The sequence below is a fragment of the Grammomys surdaster genome, unplaced genomic scaffold (assembly GCF_004785775.1).
Source record: "Grammomys surdaster isolate TR1022 unplaced genomic scaffold, NIH_TR_1.0 172, whole genome shotgun sequence".
Taxonomy (NCBI): Eukaryota; Metazoa; Chordata; class Mammalia; order Rodentia; family Muridae; genus Grammomys; species Grammomys surdaster.
Window position 1 is genome coordinate 1,159,989 of NW_021604620.1, and position 27,689 is coordinate 1,187,677.

The 27,689-nt window shown below is 42.6% G+C and overlaps 1 protein-coding gene across 2 annotated transcripts; it reads right to left on the minus strand.

The window, feature by feature from the left end:
- Positions 1–26,086, minus strand: Abhd5 (abhydrolase domain containing 5). Of its 2 annotated transcripts, XM_028767318.1 has the most exons (7): positions 25,921–26,086; positions 15,905–15,990; positions 12,813–13,185; positions 5,398–5,552; positions 3,545–3,656; positions 2,485–2,671; positions 1–1,992 (listed from the first exon to the last, which is right to left on the minus strand). In XM_028767318.1, the coding sequence occupies exons 1-7, from the start codon at positions 25,971–25,973 to the stop codon at positions 1,903–1,905; spliced, it is 1,056 nt and encodes a 351-aa protein (XP_028623151.1). In that variant the 5' UTR covers positions 25,974–26,086; the 3' UTR covers positions 1–1,902. The 2 variants fall into 2 exon arrangements, with proteins under 2 accessions (XP_028623151.1, XP_028623152.1); XM_028767319.1 differs by lacking the exon at positions 2,485–2,671 and having other exon boundaries at positions 25,921–26,014.
- Positions 26,087–27,689: the final 1,603 nt, after the last annotated feature.

The window sequence follows — 27,689 nt, forward strand, 5'->3', positions numbered from 1 at the left end:
TGCTGCACTGTCGAGTTTATTCTGTAAAATAACTTAGCAAAGACCAAAGATAGTTAACAGACCTTTTACATGAAAAGATATTTAGCAACCACTGTTCTCAAGAATTCAGATTATAAATCTCACTACTTCAACCTTTACAAGAATCACATACACCAAGGAAACTTTAATGTTTAAGAAGCTTCACAACACGTCCAACAAAGCAAAGCAAGTCAGCAGGAAGTCAGTTTCTTTGGGTGGACCAGTTTCTTGTGCAGAATTTTTTTCTTCAGTGAACAAAGACTGACTGAGGCTGGTGAATACCAAACAAGAGTCCCGCCCAAACTTTACATCACTCTCCAGTGTGAATCTGGCCATCCACAACACCAACTATAAAGGGGAAAAGGCTATTTTTATTCTCAGGATGGTGAAAGGAAGCACTTTCGTCTCATGGTGGCTTTTTGTACTGACCTAATGCATTTAATGAGTCAGATGAAGGGTCACTGGAAGCTGCTTGTCCCACTTCAATATGACTTACACGTTCTCCTAGGGTGTGGAGCTAATCTTTCTGGCAGTTAATTAATTGTCATATAATTTTACATTTTCAAAAAAATCACTGACTAGCCACTAGAAATGTACTAGCCCAAATCATCAAGTCCTGATTTGTGAGGTCTAGTTTTTGTTTGTGCAATCTGCTTTTCTCCTGCACAAGCAATGTTGGTAACAGTGCTCTCTGTTCTTTGTTCTCTGTGCAGAAGGTTTTCTGAGCTCCAGCTACTACAAGGAGCTTTTTCATACTTTCACATTTCCTCTCATTTTAAAATTGTCAGAAGTTATAAATTCAATGGTGGTTTCTGCCAAACAGTTCAAACAACATTATAGATTTTTTCATAATTTTACTTCAAGAATATAAGTGATTAGATTAACATAATTTTTAATAAAAAATAAACACTAGTTCTATCTCATTTCTGGTACCATGAGACATAACAGCACCACATATTCTTAAGTGTTAGTGGTAAAATATAATCCAGTTTAAGCACCATATAAGTTGGCTGTTCATGAGAACATAGTGTGACTTCGTTTACCGAGAGGCAACAGTCTTAATATCCCTGTAAGTGAGGAGACCTGTTCATTCACTAGATCCTGGTTCCTGGGAACACTGGGAAGGAAAAGGGACAGGCTTCCGGTTCAGGCTACTCAGTACTTGAATTGCCGCGTCTATGCATATGTTCTCACAGAACCCTATGGATTACACACAGAAGGTTCCCAGGAACTGTGCTGATGTAAGCGGTATGTCACCATGGAATACATTTAAAATGCTGAACACAGCTTTCCAGCCTTGAGCATAACACAGGAAAACAAGGGAAGCTAACGCTGGTGATCGACTCCTGTCTTTTACATCAAAACCTATCCTTTCATTCCATTTCAAAATGAAATATTCTAAACTCCATCTCAAAACTGAAGTATTCTAAGTTGAAATCGTTTTACATAAAAGTACTTGGGTTAACCACGTTCGTTGTTAGAGATGGTAAATACATGCAAGGAAAATAAGGTATAGCTTCCCAGCATCTAACACCACAGGCCCGAAGTCACTGGTCAAACTGGCACACAGACTGCAATACGAAAAACACCTAACAAGCAGTTAGGTGAACACAAGGAAAGTCTCAGCTGAAAAATCACAATTTTTCAGTACATTAGAAGGACAACCTTTATTTAAGGCTACTATTAAATTGGGAGACTCTTGTGTATTTTAATTTTGTGTAGGAGAAAGGAAAGCCATTCTTCTAGAAGGCACTAATTGGTTTAAGTGTGGAAAACTGCAGAGTCCAGTCCAGGAGACTGCCTGGTTCTTAGGCTGTACTTCTCACTTGTCCTGTGGTTGTGGTATTGTGTCAGTCACAGGCGCCCCTGCAGGGCTCAGATGGCTCAGTCTACGGTGTGGCAGATCTCCTTGACCTTCTGGTTGAACTCTTCTGGCTGGTCTGCATACACATAATGCCCTGCCCCAAGGATAGCCTGGGAAAGGAAGAGCCGCCATGGCAGGTGAGAGAGCAGTACTAAAACACAGCAACCCTCAGAAGCAAAGAGCCACTGCACTCTTGAAAGAACAGTCTAGACTCATCCGAAAATGACCTAGGATTTCTATCAAAAGGCTTTGAGATAAACAGAAAAATCTTCTGACTCTTAATCAATTCCACCATGCAAGAGCCAACAGAAACACACTCTAAACTGAAGGGCCCAGTAAAAACCACAACTGTGTGTACTGCACTGGGAAGTGGATGTGAGCCTATCTGATTCTGAACCAGTCTTTCAGTGAGTCTCCAGAGAGACTGGGAAGGCCTCAGAAAGGTGATTCACTACTGGGACGTCAAAGTGTGCATGGCTCAAACCCTGCCCAAAGACATTAGGTCTCTGAGTGGGGCTGTGAGTAGAGCCCAGACTGGACACCTCAAGGGAGTAATCAAACACACTTCCCTGAATGAAGACCAAAGCCAGTTCCATACTCACTATTGTCTTCACGTATGACTTCGGTCGCAGTGACTGGATGCTGGTGCCAGAGTTGCCGTCTATGCAGGATCGGGCACCAAAGATCACTGAAACTGGAATGTCAGGATGCAAGCCACCTATCCGCTGAAGCATTGGCCGCTTTGCCCACCCATAAGGAATCGTCATGTTCTTGAAAGCTGTCTCACCACTACAGAGAGGAGAGAGCCGTACTGAGTGATCTTGGGGGTGAGTTTGCACTACAGTCTTACCTGTTAAAACAGGCTCATATTTGGCTTTCCCAGAAAGAATCTGTTTAAACTTTTAAACTATTTGCTAGACAATGTATGGGGAGACCCACACATTACTGCTGTTAGGTAAACAGGGCTGCAGTATAATGTAACCAAATCAAAGTTTTCCTCTAATTTAAAACAAGAAACTGAAGCTGAAATAATGGATGCTCTGCACAAGCATCAGAAGCTACTGAACAAGTTGATGAAGACAGAAATCTAAGTGACCAGCCAGCCACTCACAAAACTGCAGTCTCTCAAGACCCAGTCTGCAGCCCCTCTACTCCTGGCAGTGAATCCAGCCTGTGTTGACAGACTGCTGCAGCAGCTCCGCCTCCCAGTGAGCCCAGGAGAAGCTGTGCACCTGCGCCTTCGGGCCTTGCCCCAGGTCTGCCTCTAGTGAGGCAGTGCTGCAGTGCCTCACCGCACCATCCCTGCCTGGCTAAACCAGGACTGTCTCAGTATTTGTCAGTGATGCAACCTAGAATCACTGGGGCAGACCTGAGCTTAGGAGTCACCATGCTTGCTGGCTTCAAACTCCCTAAGATGCAAAAATACCTCTGAATCACACTCCCTTCTTGAGGTTCCTCCCAGGAACGTCAGGCCTTTGCTCTCCCAGGGCCCCACATCTTCAGACTTGGCTTTCTACTCTGACCTTGCACAAAGCTGGGCCAGTGGGAAGAACGATGGCTTTGGGATAGTTGGGGGAAAGTAAGTATGATCAAAATAGTTTATACAAAGTTTTCAAAGAACTAATGAAAATGAGAAAAAAGATTCAAAACCATAAACCTTACCTTGGGGTTTGTACATTACAGTGGTAGATGTACTCTGTCACCGTGTCATCTTCAAACATAGAGGAGTACTTTCGCTTGAAATCAGGCCTCAAACGCTGTACTAGACTTAACCCTATTGACAGAAATAAAAACACATATCTTCTAAGTTATGATTTACTCCCAGAATAAAAAAAAGTGTTTGTTTATACAGTAAGTGCTATGTACATACATCTATACATATATATGTCTTACATGTATATATTAGGATGGAAAAAGTATGCAACTTGGGCATTGCTTTTAAGTTCCCTGAGAAGAGATGAAAGAATTGAAGGCTGTGCTTTACAAGCACAGATGTGTTAATTTTCTAGACTTGTTATTGTAGAATACATTTTTAAGTGAGGTCACTGAATAGAGCAGCTTATACATAAAGTCATCTCACTAGCTTCTATTCTTTTCCCTCCATGATAACATAATAACAATATGTTAAAGTCTAAGTAAGCACACTAGGATATATATGGGATATATAATTTTTTTCCCTTTAAGATAAAATAAACTCAGAACTTGTGTTTAGGAAACTCATACTGACAGGAACAAGGCCTCAGAGAAACAGGAAGAAGAGCAGAGGCCTCTTGTAGGCACAAGTGTTTGTTCTAGGACTCCAGACTATTACAAAGATCTCAGACATAGGCTAGGATGGTGATACACATCTTTAATCCTATGACTCAGAAGACACAGATAGGTGGATTTCTGTGAATCTGAGGTTGACCTGATCTACATTTTGGGTTCCAGGCCAGTTGGGACTACATAGTGAGACCCTGTGCCAAGCTGAGAATTGTCATCATCAAAGGCATAGAATTAGGAATTAGGATCACCAAGAAAGTTACTAGACATGCTAGACCACTTCTACCCCAGACTTCGCATTAGGGAATTAGTAAGGGCCCTTGCTTTAAGCCGTTTATCAGGTATCGTTATGTATTGCTAAAAACACTCCCAACTTGTACAAGTTGTATGGAGACAAAGTGGGAGCTCAGATCATCATCTTCTCAGTCCATAAGGGAAGGCAATGCCTGTGACTGTGGGGAAGACACTGGAGCCGAGAGTCTAAACACGAACACTCAGAGTAAGTAAATAATCCAGAGTCCCAAAATGTTCATGCAAAGGATGGCTTTCTTTCCATCACACTGACACAGAGGAGGAGAGAAGAGATCTGAGTATGGGGACACTAGTCATCTCCATCACGTAGGTTTTGGGATCTTCTGCTTAACTCTCATTGGTACCCACACACCCTCAAATGGTCACCACAGAGGCCAGCATGCTTCGCTCCTGCCTGTGTCAGACGCTGCATCTGCTTGGGTCTTAGGGCCTACCTTATCCCCAGCATTTCCCTCTGTGTCTACTTGCTAATCATTTGTAATGTTTTACAATATAAAAGCTCCTCTCAGGAACAGTGACCTGTCCCATGTTGTCACTCAGCTTGACGTGCATTCAGGGAGTGGGGAGAAGTAAGAGCTGTGCTTTGTTAGGACTGGCTAACAATGGTGAGCAGCAAACGTGGATGGCTCCTATTTTACGCTGCTTTGACTCAGCACAGCAGAGAGGCAATAGATGTTCAGTAAACACTGTATTTTGAATCTTGATGGTTTCCTGAGCTGACAAGTGGAACCAGACTCGTTTGTGCTAATAGGAAGTAACAGTGATCCACTTGAGCAGCCCAAGGGCTCTACAGTATACTGCACTGTTGCTGTGATGTCAGGGAGGCAGTGGGAGCTGACAGTGACTCTGGTGGGGGGTGCAGCCCTGTCCACCTAAGAGGAGAGAGCACTAACTCCTCTAGTGTCTATAAACACTGTTTTTCCCATGACATGAACACTCACCAAAAGGTCCTGCAATCCTGAGGCCAGCCAAGGGGTTAAAGGGAGTCAATGCTGCCCCTAGGGCTCTGATCCAAACTGGAATTGGTCTCTCTTGATCAGCAAGATCTGGTCGCTCAGGAAAACCCCATGGCTCTACTAAAATGAGGTGACTAACTCTGTCAAGGAAAAACCAGATTTAAGTTCACTTGGCAAATTCACCCTTTTTATCTGTAAAGGGCTAACAGTAAACAGACTCAAGGTAGACTGAACCCCTTAAAGGGAAGACAAGTTGTCAATCAGGCAAAATCATGCTTTTGCTGTGTCAACTCTTAAGACTGGAAGGATCTGAAGGGTTTGTGGTAAAAAGGCAGCTTTGCTTATATGTAAATTCTGGTAGCAAAAGAGACACCAAAGTAAAATATGTAACTACATTTCCTGAAAAGAGAAAGGAGAGGGAGAAGGGGTACTCTGCAGGTGACACTCACCACCGACCTCTCACAAGAGTGCAATGGCTCTACACATCTCAAAGCTGACAGGAAGGATGAGAGATCAGCTTTAAACTTAGAAAACGGCCTCAAATACCATGGCATTTAATTTCCTATGAAAATTCTAAAATTGTAAGGCAAGTTAGGATTTCCCCACAACCATGACAATAATATAACCTGGGCTAAGAAAATATGTTTTAGTATAGGAGCATTGAATTGGAACGTGTCTTCTTCCTAATCCATTCCCAGACAACTTCTTTACTAGCCATCTTCTTCATTCCAATTTCATACAAACAGACTCATTACACCATTAATGGGTGTAATTCTGTCTTATGAAACTTATCGTAATAAAACTCAGAACTGTGAATTGCAACCATGTGACTGGTGTAATTTCTTCCATTCATCATAAAGACTAACATCAAAGAACAAACACCACCCCTAACACAAAGGCATTTTCAACTGTAAGCAATGCAGTCACCCAATGCCAGGCTAACCCCCGGAGTGACATGATGACGTTTCTGATGGCTTCCTCAGTCATAACAAAAACAGTGGCAAAGCAACTAAAAGCTGTCTACATGGATTTTATTCCTTACATAAAAATGCTTTATTTTTGTCAGCACATGTAAGGATGAGTAATAAGTCTTATTTGGTATTTTTTTCAAACAGAAAGCATTAAAAAATAGTCCCAGAGAACAGAGTTCAGAACCATGGAGAAAACTCAGTCTAACTCCTCATTACAGATGGAAGGACGCTGAGGCGGCAGACATGCACCAGTGTGCAGTGGTTGCTGATGTGGAGCAAGGCTGGACCTCATCTCCCACTCACGTATGCTCACAAAGGACAACACCCTATGGGTAGGCTTCATTCCTGAAGGCAGCACAGCAGTAGGACAGTACATTTTAGTTTGCCAACTCAACACTGTCCTCTAAACTGTAGCCCTGAGAACATCTGGGGGATAGCACTATGGATTTGAGAGAGTTAAATGGCACAGGACAGATGTGCTTACTTAGTGTGTTTTCAAACCTAAGATTTAAAGAATATTTTTAGTGTATAAGAAAAAGATCAGAAATACATTTTTTTCTTAAAACAAAATGGAAGACTCCTTTAAATTCAGGGAGTGGGAAAGACATGCCAGAGGTAGGAGTAGGATGGGTAGAATGGCCATCTTACTGAAAACAGAGCATTCACGGAAGGAAGCAGCTAGCAATATTCATTACTGACACACCTCCTAAACAAAGAAAATGAACTCTTTATCTAAGTACCCCACTGTGCTTGAGGTAAGTTGGTTTTGCTTGCCTTAATTTTCAAAATATCACCCCTCTGGAAAATGTCAGCTTAATATGTTGTGCAAAGTATTTTAAACTAGGATGGAGAACCTCTTCTTTGTTGTTGTGTTGAAAGTAGTAAATTGACCCAGTGGTGTACAAGCTGGTCTTTGGGACACAGAGCGGCAGAGGTGGCAGATGCAGGTCTGGTGTTGGTCCTAAGTAAAAATATGCAGATGTTGGACAGTACAATCTTAGTCTAGTGAGGAGTGTGGTGGTCCCCCAGATGGCCCTGAATCATGCTGCTTTTCACAGAACTTGAGAAGTCATTACAGGGGGTCAAAAGCCAATGTGATTTATTTTCAATAAAATGTATTATTTGGAACTGAAAACACAAGCATGAGCATTGCCCACACATACACAAATTCTTCGTAAGATGTATAGCAAAAAGTTTGAAAATAAATTTCCAAAGCCTCCAACATCAGAAATGCAGTTAGACTGCATCCACCTTAGCTACAAGTAAAGGAGCTCACAAAATAATTCCCTTGGTTTTCACTGTAAGCCTTTAGAATACAACAGACCATGTAAAGCACGTGGTGGCTACCAAGGTTAAGTGCCCACTAAGCACAGCTGTCATAGCACTATCTACTCCACAGAGAGTACACCGAAGGATTTTACATTTTTATCTTATTTATTTTCTTTTGGAGACACTATGTTGCAGATTTGTAGTGCTCCCCCTGCCTTTCTGCCTCCTTAGAGCTAAGATAACAGACATGAGCTAGTATACTAGCCCCACCCTGACAGGACTGTCAGCTCACATGGAGGTAAGGAATGAGTCTGAGAAGACAGTACACCAGAGCCATCCTATCAGACATCTTTCTCAAGAACCAGAGAACGATTAAACTACAGGAATAGCACAGAGTCAGTCTTGACACAGACATTCTTCTCAACAGGAGTCATCAGAGTCTGCTTGAGTCTGCAGCAATGAACAGCCTACATCTCTAAAGGCAAAGCAATGGATCCCGTCCTCACCGACAGACTGGGGTGAGGTGGTGCTCTGTCTAAATGAACAGATGACTATACACACTTGACTTTTATAAGACTCAGTCAGCTGCCTGCCGGAATGACATAACCAGATCAGTCCCAGAACAAAAATGCACCAGGAAATCTACAAGGCCTCCTTGAAGCAAGGAAGGAACAAGGAAGATGAGCAGGAAGAACTCCAGTCTATACAAAGGAGCATTCTCAGACTGGAGGCAGCCCTAGGTATTTCCTGTTAGTGCCACACCACTGGGGAGAAAGGCAGGGGCTGAAATCACCAAAGCACTTCCAGTTCCAGGTCAAGTACAAAAGCTGTTCTTAAGAGCATCCAGGAGCTGCTCAGGCCAGGTCTGCATTGTCAGGAAGCAGTCAGGCAAGGGCTGTGGGAACTTGAGATAATATCCCCAATCTCTTACTAGTGGAGACACGTTATAACCCTCTCTGCTATAACCTAGGATGGATCTCTTTGCTGCTTCTACTTGCTTCTTTTCTGAGACAGGATCTGCGTACTCCAAAGTGATCTTCAATTTTTGCCCTCCCTGCCTCTGTCCCCCAATGCTAGGACAGCAGATTTGTACCACAGTAAATAGCTCATGAACCACCTTCTAAGTTTTCATCATACGTGCTTTAGTTAGCAAATACCTATAACACAGATATTTCTTTGCAAAGGAGGGAAATATAAAAGGAAAAACCAGCTGAGAGGAAGAGGCAAGTATCTTGCCTACCAACATTGGCTTGCTTTGCTCTCCATATGGGAGAGCAGCTCAAGACTCTGCAAGCAGCAAGCAGTTCTATGATTTGTGACACTGAATATTAATCTACTAATGAAATTATAGGAGGCATTTCCACTCTCCACACTGTAGTAAAACACTGAGAAAACTGAGATTGCTGTGTGGGAAGGAACAAGGAGCTGTGGCTTCCTTTGGCGTCATCTACTAACCAGTTCCCAACTTCTCAGCTGTTTCCTAAATAGCCCATGTGCCTGCCTAGCACAGGCCTTGGTAATGTATGCCTTATAATGTATGCCCTATAATAATCTCCAGCCACCAGGTTTCTTCTTTTAGGTCTCAGCTCAAGAGATGTTTCTTTAGACCACCACTGGACCAGAGAAGATCAATTTTCCCAGCGCTACCCACCTCCCCCAGAGCACCCATCCTAGCTGTTGAGCCGTTCCTGCTAGACCATAAGCCTTGTGCATGCATGGTCCTGAGTCATGCTCCCTCCTGTGCACAGCACATCTGGGCATGTATCTGACATACCAACAAGTTTTGAAGCATTCCTTCAGATAGTGTATGATTAATGCCATCTAGGAAAAAATGCAGCTGTGACTCAAAGCCTCTTCAGATACTTTAAAGAGGAAAGATTTAAGCAAAATGTGCCCCCCAAACCAAACGCAGTCACTGTCAGTAAACAAACCAATCTAGAATGCACTACTGCAACATTTCATTCATCACCTTTTTTTGATTGTTTATTTGTTATTTTTTTCCAGATTTCTCTATATAGCTTTGCCCATCCTGGAACTCAGTCTGTAGACCAGGCTGGCCTTGAACTCACAGAAATCCTCCTGCCTCTGCCTTGAGAGTGCTGGAATTAAAGGTGTGCACTACCGGCCACCTAGCGCATCATCAGTATTTCAGTGGAAGACCTGGCTTCACTGTGAGGCAGCACGTGCATAGTCACAGTACACAGCTTTTATAACTGGCAGAGTATGGGGCACCCAGACCACTGCTACAAGTCAGGCTGTGAAATGACTCTGACAAGACAGGGCCCTTAGAAATGCACCACGTACACTGACCTAACGCACCAAAGTCAACCAAACAAACAGATTTTGTTTTCTCTAGGAGTGCTCCTTAAGTAGACACATTTGACTTGGGGTTTCACTCTTTTCAAACTGTACCTCAAAAATAAGGAATGAAGACAGCCCATATAAGACACAGACAGGAACAGGTGGGACTGGGTCACTCAGCCCCTCAGATGAAATGCTGTGTTCACTGCTACTCCCTCCCATGCTTTTACTTAAAATTTTTAAAAATTACATTCTTTTACTTAAAATTTTTTTTAAAGACTGTATTTGTCATCCCTAAACAGGCAAAGAAAAGGCCTTTAATCCCAGCACTCAGAGGCCAAAGCAGGTGGATCTCTGTGAGTTTGAAGCCAGTCTGGTCTACAGCATGAGTTCCAGGACAGCCAGAACTATATACAGACCCCATCTCAAAACAAAACCAACCCAAATAAATAGCATAAAGATAGAAAGGAAAAAAAAAAGAACAAAAGAATACATCTTGAGTACTCAACACCGTGGAGTAGTAAGGAAAGGAATCTAGGCCTACTAGGTCGTCTACACAGCCTCGCATCCACTTATGACCACTGTTGGCAGTCCTCGGCTCCCACAGTGCTTCTTCTCCAGCACTACGCACAAATACGCAGAACAACATCCCGAACAGCTCCATGGGGGTCAGTCGTAGCTTATCTCTCCCACAGAGGGTTCTTAAGCTTTCACCAGCTATAAAGGGTTAGGAGTTTACAGTGTGGAGCCTGATGATCACTGTCGAGCCACAGCCTCATCCAGAGATGCCAGAATGCACATAATGACAGCTAGTTACAAAAACCAAGGGAGTCAATCCTACAAACAGCTCTGTTGCCATAACTATGCTTTTCTTCTCTTTCCCACAAATATCACTAAATTTTGTCACTATACACATGATGCAATCACAGACTAGCCTTAAAAATGCCTGCTAAGAAACAAAAGTATAGTGGGTTTTAATGGGTTTTTTGTTTGGTTGTTTGGTTGGTTGGTTGGGTTTTCTTTTGTTTTGTGAACAGGTCTGGTTGACAAGACTATCACTGTCAAACATTTAAGGAACTTTGAATCCACCAGAAAACTCTGGTACAAAGGTTGAAGTTTGCACACCAAATCTTGGAGAAAAGCTGTAGCTGGCCTTTGCTACTTTGTCAGTTCTTCTTTCTTCCACCCTTCTCTACCCTTTCAACCCCTTAACTCTAGATAAGAGAGAAAAAAGGATAGGGAGGAAAGGAAAGAGATCCCTGGATAAAGTGAGGGGTCGGGATGGGGCCATTGTTATTGTTAGACTTCTTCCTGCTGATTAGGGGTATTGAGCTCCTTGGAGCAAGTTTTATCTTTGCAGTCAGGATATCCAATTTCTTCCTGTTTCTTCTTTTTGCACAACTACTTAACAAACCAACTAATAACCAACCAATAACCCCCTACACCTCTCAGGCCCTAGCATTTCAGGCCCTCTGAAATGCCCCCAGAATTCCAACATCACACTCACAGAAATTATCCGCAGCTGGTAAAATCATGCCCCTACTTGAGCATGAGTCAGATCCTAGTCAGCTGCTGTGGACAGTCTGAAGCAGCCCCACATCACACGCAGGATGAAAATGAAAAGCCACATTCTTAATATTTCTATTTTTTTTTAAAGAAACCAAACTTCTCACTCTGAGGAGCTGAGGCAAAGATAAAACACAGCACACTGTACCACATGCGCAATGCTGTGCAGACCACACGCCTGCAGCTGTGCAGCAGGGCGGCCTCGTGGGAGGCTCAGCCACTCTGAAAATGACCATCCCATGCCTGACCCACAGTCCTCAGTGTCCGTGATCTCTGTAATTCTAGATTTAAAACACAGCTCAAAGGAAAAAAATACATCAGCAACACAAAAACACTGATATTCTTCTCTTCTGTATAAAGAAGGCTCAAAACAAAGCTAACTTTTTCTTTTATTTTTTTGGACTTATGTGTGACTCCTGATAAAACAGCAATATCATAGGAAACAGCACAAAAAATAGTAAAAAGATTCTAAAGCAAAACACCCAATTCAAGGACTGAAAAATAGTTCTAGCTGAGTACAATGTGGTAAGTCTGCAATAGCACTCAGGGAGAGAAGGGCAGGAGGCTCAAGCTTGAGGTCAACATGGGTTACATAGTGAGCTAGAGGTCAGCCTAGTATCCAGCAAGATCCTGTCTCAAAAATAATTATTTCTTAAAAAGGTCTGTAATGAAAAAGTTTAGGGAATGATATAGTCAAAAACCATGGAAGGTGCACTATGAAAATAACTAAAGTTCAGAGCTTATAGATTTGTTCAGCCACAGAGATCTAGCCTGCTTCCCATTATAACTTAACTGTAGTTTAGTGAAAAGTCTAGAAAAGCCTGGTGGCTCCAAAGGTTTAACTGTAATAGTGAAACTAAGCAATAACACCATGGTACTTTTACTGGTGGCTTAAAGTCATACCTTAGGCCAAGTGAGGTATACATGTCCTTAATCCCAGCATGAGGGAAGCAGAGCCAGGCAGATCTCTGTGAATTGGAGGTCATCATGGTCTACATATTGAGTTCTAACCCAGTCAGAGCTACGCAGTGAGACTGTCTCAAAAAAACTTATATATTAGATTTTGTATAATTATGAATAACAAATATAATATTCTTCATCAAGTTTATCAACATATAGTACATTTAACAAGAAAATCTGATTTCATTCTTTTAGCTACAAAAGTGGTTACCAGTTGTGGCATTGGAGTCTTTTAAGAGAATGTGTCTACTCTGTGAGGCTCACCGTAACCACCAAGAATGGGAACCACAGATTAACACTTGGGTGGCCCTCCCCTCTGCTGCTGACACTTACCTTGACGGGTACTTCAGTGAGTAAGCAGCAGCCAAGAACCCTCCCAGGTTGTGTCCAAGCAAGATCATTTTGTCCAACCTGAGGGCACATCTCCACTCTTCAATTGATTCCACAAACTGATTCTCCACTTCTTCCGCATCACTGTCAAACCTAGGTCTGCTACTTCTTCCGAAGCCCAGTAGGTCAAAGGCATAGACAGGCCTATCAGTGCTTAGATCTTCAAAATTCAGGGCCCAAAGTCCAAGGCCTCCTCCAAAACCATGAAGGAGGACAAGTGGTGTCTTACTGGCAATGTTCTGAGAGAACATCAGTGTCCATATTCTGTTCCCATTGGATATGCGCACAGGCTCTTTCTTGTACGTGCAGGGGACACCTGGTAAAGACACAGGGGCTCTGCTCAGTTTCACCACCTGAGTGCTCTCAGAGCAAAACCAGTGCGTAACCATAAGTCCTGTAACCGTTAGTCCTGTTATTTTAGCTATTATATCAACCCCTAAAAGAGTCTATTCCTGACTGAAGCAAGCAAACCTAAATGACCATGTTTTGTAACTACGTGGGAAGACTTACTTTAGATAACCCTCAAGTATCTGTGGTCAGAGTCTTTGGAAGTCATGTGACCTCCTGACTTCTTCTACTCTAGTATACTGAGGGTATTACAACCTACAACTGGAGAAGAACTGAGTGGTCACTGAACCCATTATTTTAAGGGCTCTAGCTTTGCAGACAATAACAAAAGAATACCATCTTGAATTTGCAGAGCACTTGACAGATTAGCATCTGAGACTGAGGTCAAATTTGAAAGGATCATGGAAAGTTATCAGGAACTTGGAGGATGATTCGTATCTACAGTAAACACACACCTGGAGAGTTAGGTCATTTTAAAGCTTAGTGGAAAAGAGAGGTCACAGGGCATGACATGAACACCTCATCATGAGGCAAACTGAGTTCAAGCAATTGGCCAGAAAAATAAAACTAATACAGTTCTGTAGATCAAAACCCTTCTGTTCAAAATCCCATATAACTAAATACTTTAAAATCTACAACTTGACCAAAGATAAAACTAAACTTGATTTATATTAAATTATCAACTGAATAGCTACTCTAGAAACGTCCTTAATTATCAAAGCCACATATTTCTTCCCTTTAGTCAAAGAACAAATCTTAGGTTCTATGTATATAGTGACCCTGTATATCTATGTGCACTGTGTACATAGAAAGGCAGCATTCATTTGAGGTTTAACAGATGCCCTGCCCTTAACTGGGAAGAAATTCCCTCACTTAGAAAAGGAGGTGATCCAGGATTTGCAAGAAGCCAAATCTCTTCAGCTTTTAAAACAGGCCTGAGAATTCCCTTAGAACTTGCCTGTAGCACCTAGTAGAGAGATCATCCCAACATTCAGTAACTTATGTTCATGTCTGACATCAGAGCAAGGCCAATTCTCAGTCAGATATCAGCACACCGTTGGGCATCTGGCAACTTTAATAATCCTACCAAAAGTTTCTTGTTAGGCAAACCACAGTGAAAATTTCAATAGTTTTGTATATAGCAACATTATCCAGGTACATGGAATAGAAATTCATTTTTGAGTTAAAACCTACACAAAAGGACTAACTACCCATTCCTAATAATGGAACCAGTTATGGTTACTTACTCTGGAATGCCCAAATGTACAAAGAGAAAGTCAAAAGGGCAATAAACAAGTGTAGACAGACATCAGCATAAACGTATCAAATAATCGCTCAGAGGAAGCCTTTGCTTTACCAACTCCTGTAGATTCTATCAGCAGAATAAAACTGTACAATAAATACCAGAAGTCTGGATCAATTTCAGCGCTCATAAGGGAAAACAACAGGCTCCTGTGCCAATATGAATGTGGATTTAAAGAACAGTACAATCAAAAGGAATGCAAAGGAGCACCCTACCCTCACTTCAAGGTTAAGGAAGGGGAAGCTGAGCAAGGTAACTTGCCCAAGAGCTGGTAACACTTCACAGCAGTCCAGACCAGACCTGGCTCCAGTCTACCATATGTTCTACTAATAGGACTTGGGACACTAAGAATCTGCTCTCAAGTATATGGTTTGGGCACATCAGGAGGATCTTTGAAAGTATTAAGGCTTTATTTGCCACTCTTTTTAAAATATTTTATTTTCTAGTTGTGTGGGTGAACGTGCACACTTGTGCACACATGAATGCAGGTGTCCATGGAGGACAGAAGGACCAGATCCTCTGGAGCTGAAGTCACAAGTAGTTGTGATGTACCTGGCATGAGTGGTAAGGCTGAACTCTGGTCCTCTGCAAAAGTACTATGTAGCCTGAGCCATCACAATACATGGTCTGAGCCATCATAACACATGGTGTGAGCCATCACAATACATGGTCTGAGCCATCACAATACATGGTGTGAGCCATCACAATACATGGTGTGAGCCATCACAATACATGGTGTGAACTATCACAACACATGGTGTGAACCACCACAACACATGGTGTGAACCATCACAATACATGGTGTGAGCCATCAGACCTCCCTCCCCCGGCCCCTTCCCCTCTTTGTCCTTCTACTCTCATTCCTGAGTGTTACAGTGGCGGTTTCCAAGTCGCATGACAAGTGAGTAAACAGAAACAAATGTTCGAATCCAGCTCATTGCAGAGATCTGTGTTCCTGAAAATGATGTCACTCCTCTAATTACATTTTTTGGGAAGTAGGTAATGGTTTTACAAACATATTACTTTAACACACAATAGTTTATTACTATTATTTTCAAAATAATTAACAAAAACTTTCAATTCAAATTGAATTCTACTATTAAATATCAATAATTATCATTCATAAACAATGCTCCTTGGGGTCCTTACTGCTTTTAGAGTTTAACAGGGATCTAAGACAAAAACAAAGAAACAAACAAACAAAAACAAACCTGACAATCACTGCCCCACCCTCACCCCATGCCACAAGCTGAAACAGAAGAGCAAGAAGGCTCTCTGGCCGCAGGTAACACAGCACAGGATCTTATCTTCATTTCAGGACAATGCACTATGGTAGGTCTATTCTAGTACATAGCTGAAGAAACTTACAAGAGGAAAACCTTACATTTTAACATTTTCTCTTCAGCTTCTTTAAGGTGTGATGTAGACGTGGGACACCAGGTAGGAAGCCACCCTGTCAGCCATCCTGACCTAAAACACCAAAAACAAAATGCAAACAAGTAAGGTCATGCTTTTGCCAACTCTCAGCTACTGCATCCTGGGAAGGCCTTGGGGGAACTCCCACCACCAAAGTGAGGACAAGCCACAGAGGCAAAGGTAAATGGGACACAGGCACTGGGTACCTACAGGTGAGTAACAAAGGCTACCTCATCCTCTAGGATAGTCAAATTCCAAATAATCACAGAAAGGCTAAAAATAAGGAATGAAGGAAGAAAAGGAGAAAGGAAGGGAGGGGAAGAAGGGAGGGAGGGACATCACTCCCAAAGAAAGGCCAGCTCTTAACAGGTAGAAGGACAAAAAGTTAAAGACTATGTATGAGTAAGTTCACCTCACCTGAACAGCAGGCTTAAATTGAGAAAAAAATTTCTATTAAAGATTCTCATTAAAAAAAAAAAAAAAACAAGAAAAAGAAAAAAGTTTTAGACATCATGAAAAAGTGCAAAGAGCTACTACTGACCTATGCATAACCTGCCGAGAGAGGCTGGTTAGCTAACTGACAGACCATCCTCCTGCCGAGAGAAGCTGGTTAACTAACTGATAAACCGTCCTCGGTACCAATAAACAGCACCTGAGAAGAATGACACAGCACCTGTCCGGACACAGCAGCACCAAGTGAACAAGGAAAGCAGGTCTGAGACAACAGATGCTGTGGAGAGGCCATGACTGACCCTTGCTAGGAGTCAACTACAAGGTGTGTAAGCTTTCAGCTTTAGGCCAGCCAGCAGACCAAAGCCTTACTGCAGTCATTTGATGCAATAAACACTTCAGCAGCCATCTGCAGCCGGCAAGGATTCAGTAATGGAAGCGGGACACTCCTGAGAAATGAAGAATGAATTTGAAAAGTGATCAATTCCATATGAAAGTTAAGGGCCTGAACCAAAGCATTGTGAGACATGAAGATTTAGCCAAAGAATATTTAAAACTGAAACAGGCTAAATCTGATCAGTGCTTGGAAGGTTTAGTAAAGATTCCTGGTGTTCTTCCCCAATACCACCATCATGATAGAGAACACACTAAATTCAAAAAGGGCTGAGTACAGTGCATGGTGATCATTAGTCTGGCATGCAGGAGGCCCTGGGTTTGATTCCTGTACTCCCAATATAATACAGCAAGCAACAAGAGAAACAAGAAGGCGGGTGTGAGGAGAGAAGTAGGCTGCTTGGGAAGGGATGCTCAGCCTCTGGCTTTTTCTAAAGTTCACAGGCTCTCCCTAGAGTTCCTGTAAAATGCATTTCCATATAGCAGGTACTTAGTAACTAATGTCTGATGAATGATCAGGTAACTTACAATTTAGGATAGTCTTAGTCCAAATTAGGCCCAGTTCACAGATGTGAAAGGTGGAGTTTAGTTCACACCAGGATAAAGGATAGACAGCTAGTAACAAAAGTTCAATTCGGAAACCCCCCCAAATCCCTATTGTCTACAGGAAATTAACTCCCTCAAAAATGCCTGAGAAGTTGTCTATTGTCTACAGATGGCCCATACTCCTTGGTCCTGTGGGACTTTACCGCCTGTCCAGTCTGCTTTTCTCTTGATTTGCCTCACCCCTCTCAAAACTTTATACTGCATATCTCTAAGGGTCACGCAGCTCTTCCTTTGGTCCTAATGCCTCACTTTTTCAGAGAAACTATTCCTGATGCCAGGGCGCAGAGGTGTGGTCAGTCCCTGCTATAGTACTTACTGTAGTCAGTGGCTACCTTTTTTTTTTTACACGTTTATCTGCCTACTGCATGGTGAATACACCAAAAGTGAAATCCATCTCAAAACATGGCTTTATATCCGGTACTAAATACTCCAACTGGCTGGTGGCAAGTGAGCGCTCAAGAGCTGTGACGGGAAGGAACGAGGGGCTGCAGTCACCGGCCTAACAGAAGTGTGACGAAGAAGGGCAGATGGGCTCTCCAGAGGCAAAGAGCACAAGTGTGTCTGTCTCAAAGTATGTGGGCCAGGCAAGGATCTGAACCTTCAATACAAAAAACAGCTGAATACTGACACAAAAAAGAGAATCCAGGAAAGAGTCCTCAGCACGCAACAGTGACAAGGCACAATGGCCTAGTAGCTATACTCTTAAAGACGAGCCAATCCCTTTATTTATAAAGTTAACTTTCTTCTTTAGACAAAATTTCCTAGTAGGTTCAGTAGTACTGTCTCTCTCTCTCTCTCTCTCTCTCTCTCTCTCTCTCTCTCTCTCTCTTTCTCTGTGTGTGTGTGTGTGCGCATGCATGCATGTGTGCATGCATGTGTACAAATAGAAAGAATCAAGACAAGAATATTAGCACATATATCTGGTCAAGTTTTCGTAGCCATATAGTTTGATATATAATGGCCTACCTTAAAATGTTAGTTTCATACTTATGCATTGACCAAACAGGAAGACCATGGGCACCCTTCAAAAGTGCTACACTGACCAACTGTTAATGTAAGAAGATGTTAGCACTAGTCCACTCCTGAATATACAAATCTATCTACAAACTAACTAAAGAATGATAAGGCTTAAGCAACTTTTTAGATTTATTAATAATTTTTTAATATTCAAAACAGAAGAGAATGTGGTTTTGCTTATTCTTAATGTATCATTAAACTGAAGCTCTTTTGTCTTTGACTGGGCGTCATGCCTTTATTTGAACATAAAATTATTAAGAGGAAGCTTTTTGTAACTGAATCTCATCACGCCCTGTCACTTTTCTTAAACAGATTTCCTTCAGATCATAGCACAGTTATTTGCCAGAAGTCAGTACAAAAGAACTGAAATAAAGTGAAGTATAATTTACCATTGCTCCAAATGACATAAGTAAGTTAGGACCAACAAAGCACAAATGCAGTATTTGGTTCAATTATCAAAAAAAAATTTTTTTTTTAGTCTGAAACTTTCTTTGTACAGGGATTAGAATTTTAAAAGTTATGGCAGAGGTCTTCCTCCTCTGACTCACCACCTGACAAAGCAAACTACTTTTCCTTTGTGAGACAGGTTCTCAGGAAATCCAAGCTTGCATTGCTAAGCAGCAGAGACCAACCTGGAAGTTTTGATTCACCACCCAGGTAGTGGAACTGCAGGTAAGAACTACCACATCTGGCCTACAAAAACAATCTTTAAAGGCTAGAATTATCTATGATTTTTTTTTCTGCCTCCTAATGAACAGTTCAATTTAGAGTTTGTAAACCTGTTACATTAAAATGAAGGGACAACAAATCTCTTATTTTCATAGTTCTACCTTTTCATCAATGTAGGGCCATTTTTTTACAAGTGAGCCTTTTTCTATAGCATATTTGAAGTAAAAAAAAAAAAAAAGTCCTAATAGAACTGTGAAGAAAGCATTTCCCCTAAGCCCAAACAGAATTCCTGTCAGAATTCCAAACAGAGTTACTGGTAAGATGGAATACAGAAGCTGACTTCTAATTCTGTATCTTTAAGACAGAGTACTAAACATACACCAGCTCCCAAGGAACACCTATAACGGGTGAAAAGCAATGTCTGTCTACCCTTCAGGAGTCCTCACACTTTCTTGCTATCTCTGTTATTCCTTGACTAATCCTCTCTTCTGTCTGCAGGACAAGGAGACTGTGTCTTTCCACTAGGACTCTGAGGCCATCCAGTTGTCTGGCATTCCCTGGGTTTAGCATGTGGAGACTGGAAGTAAGCCTGTCAGAGTCAGAACCATTCTTCTGAGGGCATAGATTCAAGGTAAAAATCCACAAGGTCTATCTGTAGATCAGTAAACAGAGATAGATGTCTCCACACAGCTTTGGAAAAAAGAAAAATATGACCTACTTAAGCAACAATCAATAAGCACTAGTATCCATCGCCAAGGCCTGATGTCAGAGATGGAAGCATCAACTGCAATACAAAGAAAAGCCATTCACTGCAAAGATTGTAACATTCCCAAAGTAAACACATACAACAATGGGAAGGCTTGCAGTGTGTCCATTCACTGTGAAGATTGTAACTTTCCCAAAGTAAACACACACAACACCAGGAAGGCTTGCCAGTGTGTGCCAAAAGATTTTCTCTAAAAGCCCTGTGACCCGGGCATGGACCTTCTTGATAAAGAAGATACAAACCCCGAAACATCTCATGTTAAAAAGAAAATAATTAAGATTCTTGATCTATACCTATAACCACTCAAGGGCAAACAAAAAAAATTAAGAAGGAAAGTTTTAGAAAACCACACTAAAAATGATAACTCTTAGGAAAGCCAAGAAGTTATGATTAACATATTAGAGTATATTTACAAAAAAAAAGTTTTATTTTAATTATCCTGCATTTTCCCCTGAACTTTCTACCTAATTCTGTGTAACTATCACTGACAATGCATTTGTTCCTCATGCCATGAACACTTAAGTTCCTGGTAATTCCTGTTTTGTTCTCTGAGACATTTGACTATCTATAGTGTTACTAAACTTGAATTGCACAATCTATAAATATTGTGAAATGCTGAAAGAGATTTCAAAGTATCCTGAAGAAAATATACAGAAGCCTGGCCAATTTCCACACACTCTTTTGGCCGCTTAACACAACATTTCTAATTAGGTTATAAGTAAAGAGAATTTCATTATGTTACAATTTATTGTATTTAAAGAAACCATGAAGCTTTGGGTTTTTTTAAAAATAAATATACAAATTAGAGGTGATATACATATTCCTCTAAAATAATTCTTCAATCTAAGAAGAATTAAACACTTCCAAATTGGAACAACAACACAACTAAAGGCCTCCTTTCTTGGAAGCAGAAATTCAAAACCCTATTGTTGTGAAAGAGAGGGAAAGAGTATGTCACATGTAAGTACAATTTAACTAATGAATACATTTTTAGATACATGAAGCTTAAACGATTCAGGTTATCACTGGCCATTACATCCATGACAGCACGTGCCTCTAATACACCTGGATGTTAATTTAGAATCTTTTAAAAGCTGAATGGTGTGATTCAGGCCTGTGACACCAGCACTCAGGAGGTTGAAGCAGAAAATTGAGATTTTGAGACCAGTCTAGGCTATATAGAAATACACTGTCTTATAAAAGCAAGAGTTTACATACCCACAAACACACACATACACACACGTCCTCTCTATGGCATTTCCCACCGTCCCTCACACAGAAGAGTCAAGCACATGTGAAGCGGTTCCGTGTAAGCACTCATACTCGCTGCTCTACAGTCAGAGCAACGTCTCCTTACGTCAGATCTGAAAAGAGCTTATCCACATGTTCTATAACTCAGTCAAGGGCATTAGGTTTAACAATTACTCAAGGCTGCTTTTAAAGCACATAAAGTTTCAGGACTCACCTCTGAGTACTGAATCACACACGTGTTTTGATTGTGTGGCCCACCCTGATTTTATAAGCTTTGTTTTTTGTCACAGGATTGACAACTGCATTTGCTGGCCTGTGATTGCAGACCTATTCTGGGCTGCAGGAACAGAGGGGCACGGGTTGGTTCATCTAAGGTCAAGAAATAGAATCCTGTTTCCAAAATCCCAGGAAAATGGAGGTGTGTGATTCTAATTGTTGTCCTATTCAAATTCAAACATTTCTGAATATTATGAAAACAAGCCACACCCCTATGGTGTGAATAATTAACTACTGTTTGTAAGCTCAGTGTTCATGTCAGCACATGTTTATAATAGCTAAAGATTTAGTAAGAAATTATTGAAGATTATCATTTATAAAGCCCTTTTGGACTCTGCCAAACATTTGAGTAAACAAAAGCCTTGTTCTGAGCTGACAAAATAAATGTATAAATATGTATATTATTAAATAGTATCTAAGTGAGACAAAAGAGCTTTGGAGCTGACTGTGGTGGTACATGCCTGCAATCCTGGCATTTAGGAAGTAGAGGCAGAAAGTTCAAAAGTTCAAGGCTACAATTTCAAAACATTTTTATAAGAAATACCATGGAGGCTGAGGAGATCACTCAATGGGTAAAACATTTGCTGTGCAAACGTGAGGACCTGAGTTCAGATCCTAGTGTCCATGTGAGGAAACATGTCTTTGCTTGCCTGCAACCCACAGACTGGAGCAGATCCCAGGAGCCTGACTAACCAGAATAAGAAGCTTTAGGTTAAGTGAGAGACCCTGTGTCTCAGGAGTAAGACAGAGAATAACAGAGGAAGGTTCTGGATATCCTTCTTCATCTGGCTTCCACATGTAACATACACACATATACATACATATGCATGCATCACACCAACATACAAAATACCATTACCTTAGAGAAAGAAAGTAATAATCAATTTTGGGTTACAGAAAACAAAGGGAAACAAACCATAATGAATGGCAGGGAAGCAAGGAATGTATTTAGGAAGCATAAAAATATGGCTTTCTAGAGTTCGAGTCAGGTGCACAGAAAAGAAATAAAACCTCAAAGCTAAGTGGAAGCCACTCAGATTCCAAACGGCTTTGCAGTCTGACTGGGGACAAACCATAGCTATAAAGCCACTGTGTGTGAAGAAGAGCATTCCTCTTGGATAGAGGAAGTAATAAAATGAGCTATGTACAATGTGTGTTACCAACCTTACAAAAACTCTAAGAAAGAATATGAATATTTTGAACTATGTGGCTCCTGGGTAACAGTGGGACAAGAAAGGGGAGGTTGTTAGACTCTATGGGGACTTGATAATTGACTTGTTATCCAGAGACAATAAAGGGAACAGATTTGATAGAAGCCAGTTATAAGAGTGTAGATAACCAGAAGAATGCAACTGTTTTCAAAAAATGAGAACAGTAGAGGAAAGAGCTATGCACTTTACACTGTTTAAAGGAAGGAAGACATAAGTAAGGTATGGTCTAAACATGTTAAATGTTAAATATGAAAAAGTAGATGCAAAAACAACTGGCAGAAACAAACAGTACGATTATACTCCAGCCCAGAAGAGAATGAGATCTCAGTCCTTCAAAGAAAAGATAGTTCAAGAACTGTCCATAAACGTAAAAAAATAAAGACTATAATAAACTCTTGGGGAATTCTTTTTTTTTTTTTTTTGGTTCTTCGAGACAGGGTTTCTCTGTGTAGCCCTGGCTGTCCTGGAACTCACTCTGTAGACTAGGCTGGCCTCAAACTCAGAAATCCACCTGCCTCTTCCTCCCAAGTGCTGGGATTAAAGGTGTGCGCCACCACTGCCCGGCTGGGAATTCTTGTATTTAGAAAATAGTTAAAAGAATAGATCCTAATAAAACTAACTACTGGTCTCAGGTAAGAGAGTAAATACGAGTTAGCTGTCTAATAAGAGTTGCACTACAGTACTGAACACTGAAGAGGACTCAAGAGGGCTGAGAATGTAGCTCAGTGGTGCAGTGCTCACATGAGGTCTGGAGGTCAGTGTGTGTGTGTGTGTGTGTGTGTGTGTGTGGTATATGGTGTGTGAAAAGTCAATAATGTGTGTGAATAAGTACTGGCATTGGCACTGGGGTCAGCATTGAAGAATTTCACAATTTTGAAAAAGTCTTGGGGCAAGCATTACAGAGCAGCAGCAGCAGGAAGGAATGTATAGATCTTAGCAGTTTTTTAGGAGGTAAGATAAAGAAGTTCACTCTTTCATTTCCAAAGCACAGTACTATACAGAGACTTTTAACATATACCCAGCAGGATGCTGGCAAATCAACTGAGGTGGGAGAGAGAAATCTGGTTTTATTTAATAGAATCTGATGACTTTCCATGATGCAAATACTCCCACTGTGGCTGGTTTCAGGATGCTGGTGCTGTAAAATTCCTCAAAATTCAGCAATGGGCTGCCAGTACAGATCAACTCCAGCATGCCCTGTGAACCACCTCTTTCTGGGTCTGCTCTGCAATGGTGAATTTCTGTGATGGCTTTCCCCTAGACTCCACCAGTATGTAATTGTCTGGGTTATCATTAAAGCAATCCACAGAAATCTACCCTATTGTTATTGTATTTGACTTTCTCAACTGTATTGCAACTGAAAGGGATAGGATTTTGAAAGCTTCCCAAGTAAACTTGTCTCCACAAAGAGCCACAGTGGGAAAGAATTATATACTCCAAAACACTGTAAGATGACAGCTTATAATCACTTGCTTTATTAATCTCCCCATCTGTAAAGAAATGAGGTGTTTTCATCATAGTTCTGGAGATACAAAATAGTATTACTTCTAGTGCCAGACTTTTCCTGGTAAAATCCCAGGGTAGCATAGGATATCACATGGCATGACATGGAGATCTGAGAACATTGTACATACACTGAATTTCCCTCCCCTTCTCAGAAAAACCACAAGGGTTCAATCACTGGGACTCCCTCCATTCTACTGACTGATCCTAATGCTTTACCTCTACAAACTATCATCACACTGAAGTTCCACTCAGTTCCTCCCAATGGAGATTAAATGTCAACATGTGAAGCCTCTTAGGACATTCAAACCAGATTCAAATGTCTTGAAGAACGTAAAACAGTAGGCAAATACCCCATGAGTCCCAATCCCATTGCGAAGTAGCAGAAATATCAGGGAAATGTCTTAAAGCTGAACGCAGACACCTGAAGGAGCGGGTTCCCATTAGCTCTGCTACTTGGTAGTGGTAGTTCCAAACAAAAATGGGAGTGGTCAGATCTACACAGGGGAGACTCTAGAATTATCATGACCACACTAGGGGAGCACCCAGCAGGAACCTAGCCTTCTCTCTGCTGGCTTGGTTGTCCAGCACTGCTCAAGGGTCCTGCCAAAAATACGAGGGAGGTCTACCTCTGTCTAGGGACTGTGGCCAGCCTTGACTTCAGTGACCTCAAGCCATCACCCAAGCCACGTCACCCTCACTGTTGTGCTCCGGATTCCTGAGTCTCTCAATATCAAGACCAAAGGGGCCCACACGTTAGAATTCTCAGAGCCAGAAAATGTCCTGACAAATTTAACGGAAACGCAAGCTACCAGGTCCTAGTTGTACCGCATGACGCTCTGTACTTCATATCAATGTAATTAGAAAGTTCAACAACAGACCAAAACAGTGAGCTCCACTTGCCACTTGTTAGCTATCGCTTAAACAAAACTCGGAGAGCGTCGTTGCTAATATTTCAAAGTATTCCTCCCCTAACATCTTTCCAAAATACTTGCTTTCACATTACCATAATCTATTTTTCCTATGGCTGTCCTTCCTATGCAAATATCTCCAAACAGCTGAAGTAGAACTGTCAAAATATTTAATTTATAAAGGAGATGTATAGTCCTGTCCATTCAAAATAAGAAGCCTTTTGAGAATCAGTGAAATAACTTTCTTAGTAATTTAATTTTTTTTCCCACCAAGACAGAAAAGAATAACTTAACACGTCTATCAAGAAGTTGGGTGTGGTGGCTTACACCTGTGCTCTCAGCACTGGGCGGCTGAGGCAAAAGGATTGAGTCTCTGCAGATCTGAAACTAGCCTGGTCTACAGATTTCCAGGCCAGTCACGGCTACACAGAGCGATCCTGGCTTTCACAAAAACAAAACAAAACAAAAGCTTAAGGGCTTCCTTCCTGTTAGGCATCTGCCCTTCAACTTTCACAAAGTTTGCTCCCGCAGACTTCTCTAGTGAAGCCAGACCGCCCAGTCACGGGAGCGCACGGGGCACAGGGAGGTGGGACGCCAGCGCCCCAGGCCCCGCGCTGCCGCACCGCCGACGGTCGGCCGTCACACGGGACGCCGAGTCCGACGTCTTCTCCCACCCTGGCGACGCCCGGCTCCCGCGTCCATGGAAGACAACCGGGTTCCGGAACGGAGTTCCGAGCTCCACCGCGCTCGGGATCGCCGGGACGGCCGTCAACAGCGGCCGCTCTCCCTCCCCGCAGCCCCGCGGCCCCAGCGCGGCCTGTCAGCCCCGACGGGTCGGGAGAGCGGGTGCCTGCGCCTTCCCTCGGCTGGCCGCCCGGGGTCGCCAGAGCGCTCGAGACCCACGCCGTCCCCCTTCCCGGGTGATCCTCACCCTCCACCGGCGTCTGCCGAGTCCACCTCCTCCTCCGCCGCCATCGCTTTCATCACCGCCGCCGCGCAAGCGCAGGAACGCACCCCGAAGCCGGCTGACAGGCCGACTGGGCGGCCCCGGGCCGCGGCCGCCCTTAAGACCGCGCCGCCCGCGCATGCGTCGTCCGCCCGCTGGGACGCTCCGAGGGCGCGGCCGCGCCGCCACAGGCTCGGCGTCCCCGCAGCCCGGCCTCGCAGAGACGCATGCGCTGCCCGCCTGTCGCGCGGAGGCGGGGGCACTGGTAAGGAAGGTCAGCCCGACGCCACGGGAGCTTAGGTAGTCATCCATCGGAATAATGACCATTAATGCGTCATTTCTCCGGGGTGGACAGCCCTGGACGGAGCTCCAGGCAAGCCGTCGGCATGCTGAAGTGAGATCCCAGCCAGAGATATTCTGCATCTGAGACACCTGGCAGTGGTGCGCATCCTCTGCCTGGCGGTGGCTCCTCCAGCCCTTCCTTTCAGGTGGTGGCCACTGGGAACCTGCACTCCACCCAGCCAGACTCTAGACACTGGACGGCTGGGGGTGGGGGAAGGAGAGAATAGAGAGACTCCTAGAATCCATTCTGAAATCATAGAGGGCCGAGGGCTCATAAAAATATATTCTCATGAGCTGGACATGGTACATGCCCTTCATCACAACACTTGGGAGTCGGAGGCAAAAACATTTCTGTGAGTTGGCCCAGCCTGATCTATATAGGGAGTTCCAGGCCAGCCAGAACTACACAGTGAGATCCTGTCTTTAAAATAAATAATTTTAAAGGGGAGAGGGCTCGAGGGATGGCTCAGTGGTTAAGAGTGCATACTGTCCTTATAGAGGAGGATGGGTTTGTTTTCCAGCATCCATGTGGGGCCCACAACTGCTTGTAACTCCAGTTCCAGGGGAATAACACCCTCCTCTGGCCTTAGATCACCTTAATGTATGTGGTGCACATACAGGCAAGTAGACACACACACGCAAACATAATTTTAAAAATTAAATCTTTTTAAAACCATAAACCACCCCCTCACATGGGATTATTTTAATTTTTTTTCTGGCTAAGGGACATCAAGTGAATAAAATCCATAAGGAGTGAAGCTGGGTATAGGCAAACAGAAGACAGTAGCTAGCAAGGGAGTCCACGGCTGCATTTTAAAAATAGAACTCAGAACCATGACACTCACTGTGATTAAACAAACAGAGGCATCCTAGTGTTACGTAAGAGATGTTTCCTTTGGCTGGGGGCAGGTCCCTCAGGTCAGGAGAAAGTGGTATGAAGTCATCTAGCTCTCTGTGCCCCTGACAAGCTGCCTACAGCTAGGGCTGTAGCTCAGTAGGCCCTCTATGCATTACTTCCTAGGTTCAATTCCCATCCCCCCCTGCTATCCTCCCCTGCAAAAAATGAAATTCTGAGAATATGTAATAGGTTCTCTTAGTTCTGCTCAGGAGCCTGATGTAAGCTAACTGATTGAGTCTTCAAATCATTCAAATAAGGCCACAAATGTGTGACCTCCCCCTTTCCCAGAGATCTAACAAAGGGCAAGTGTGTGAATGGGGGGTTGAACAGAAGCGTTCCCACCACCCTCTATAGATTTTTTTTGAAGGCAAATGGATAACATAAATATCAACCTTTTTATTCCCTTCATTGCTCATTACTTTAATTTAAAATTACTTTCTCCAGTCATCAGCTCCCACCTGCTTTTGTGAGCATGTACTCACTCCCACACACTCACTCATGGTTAGCGTGTCCT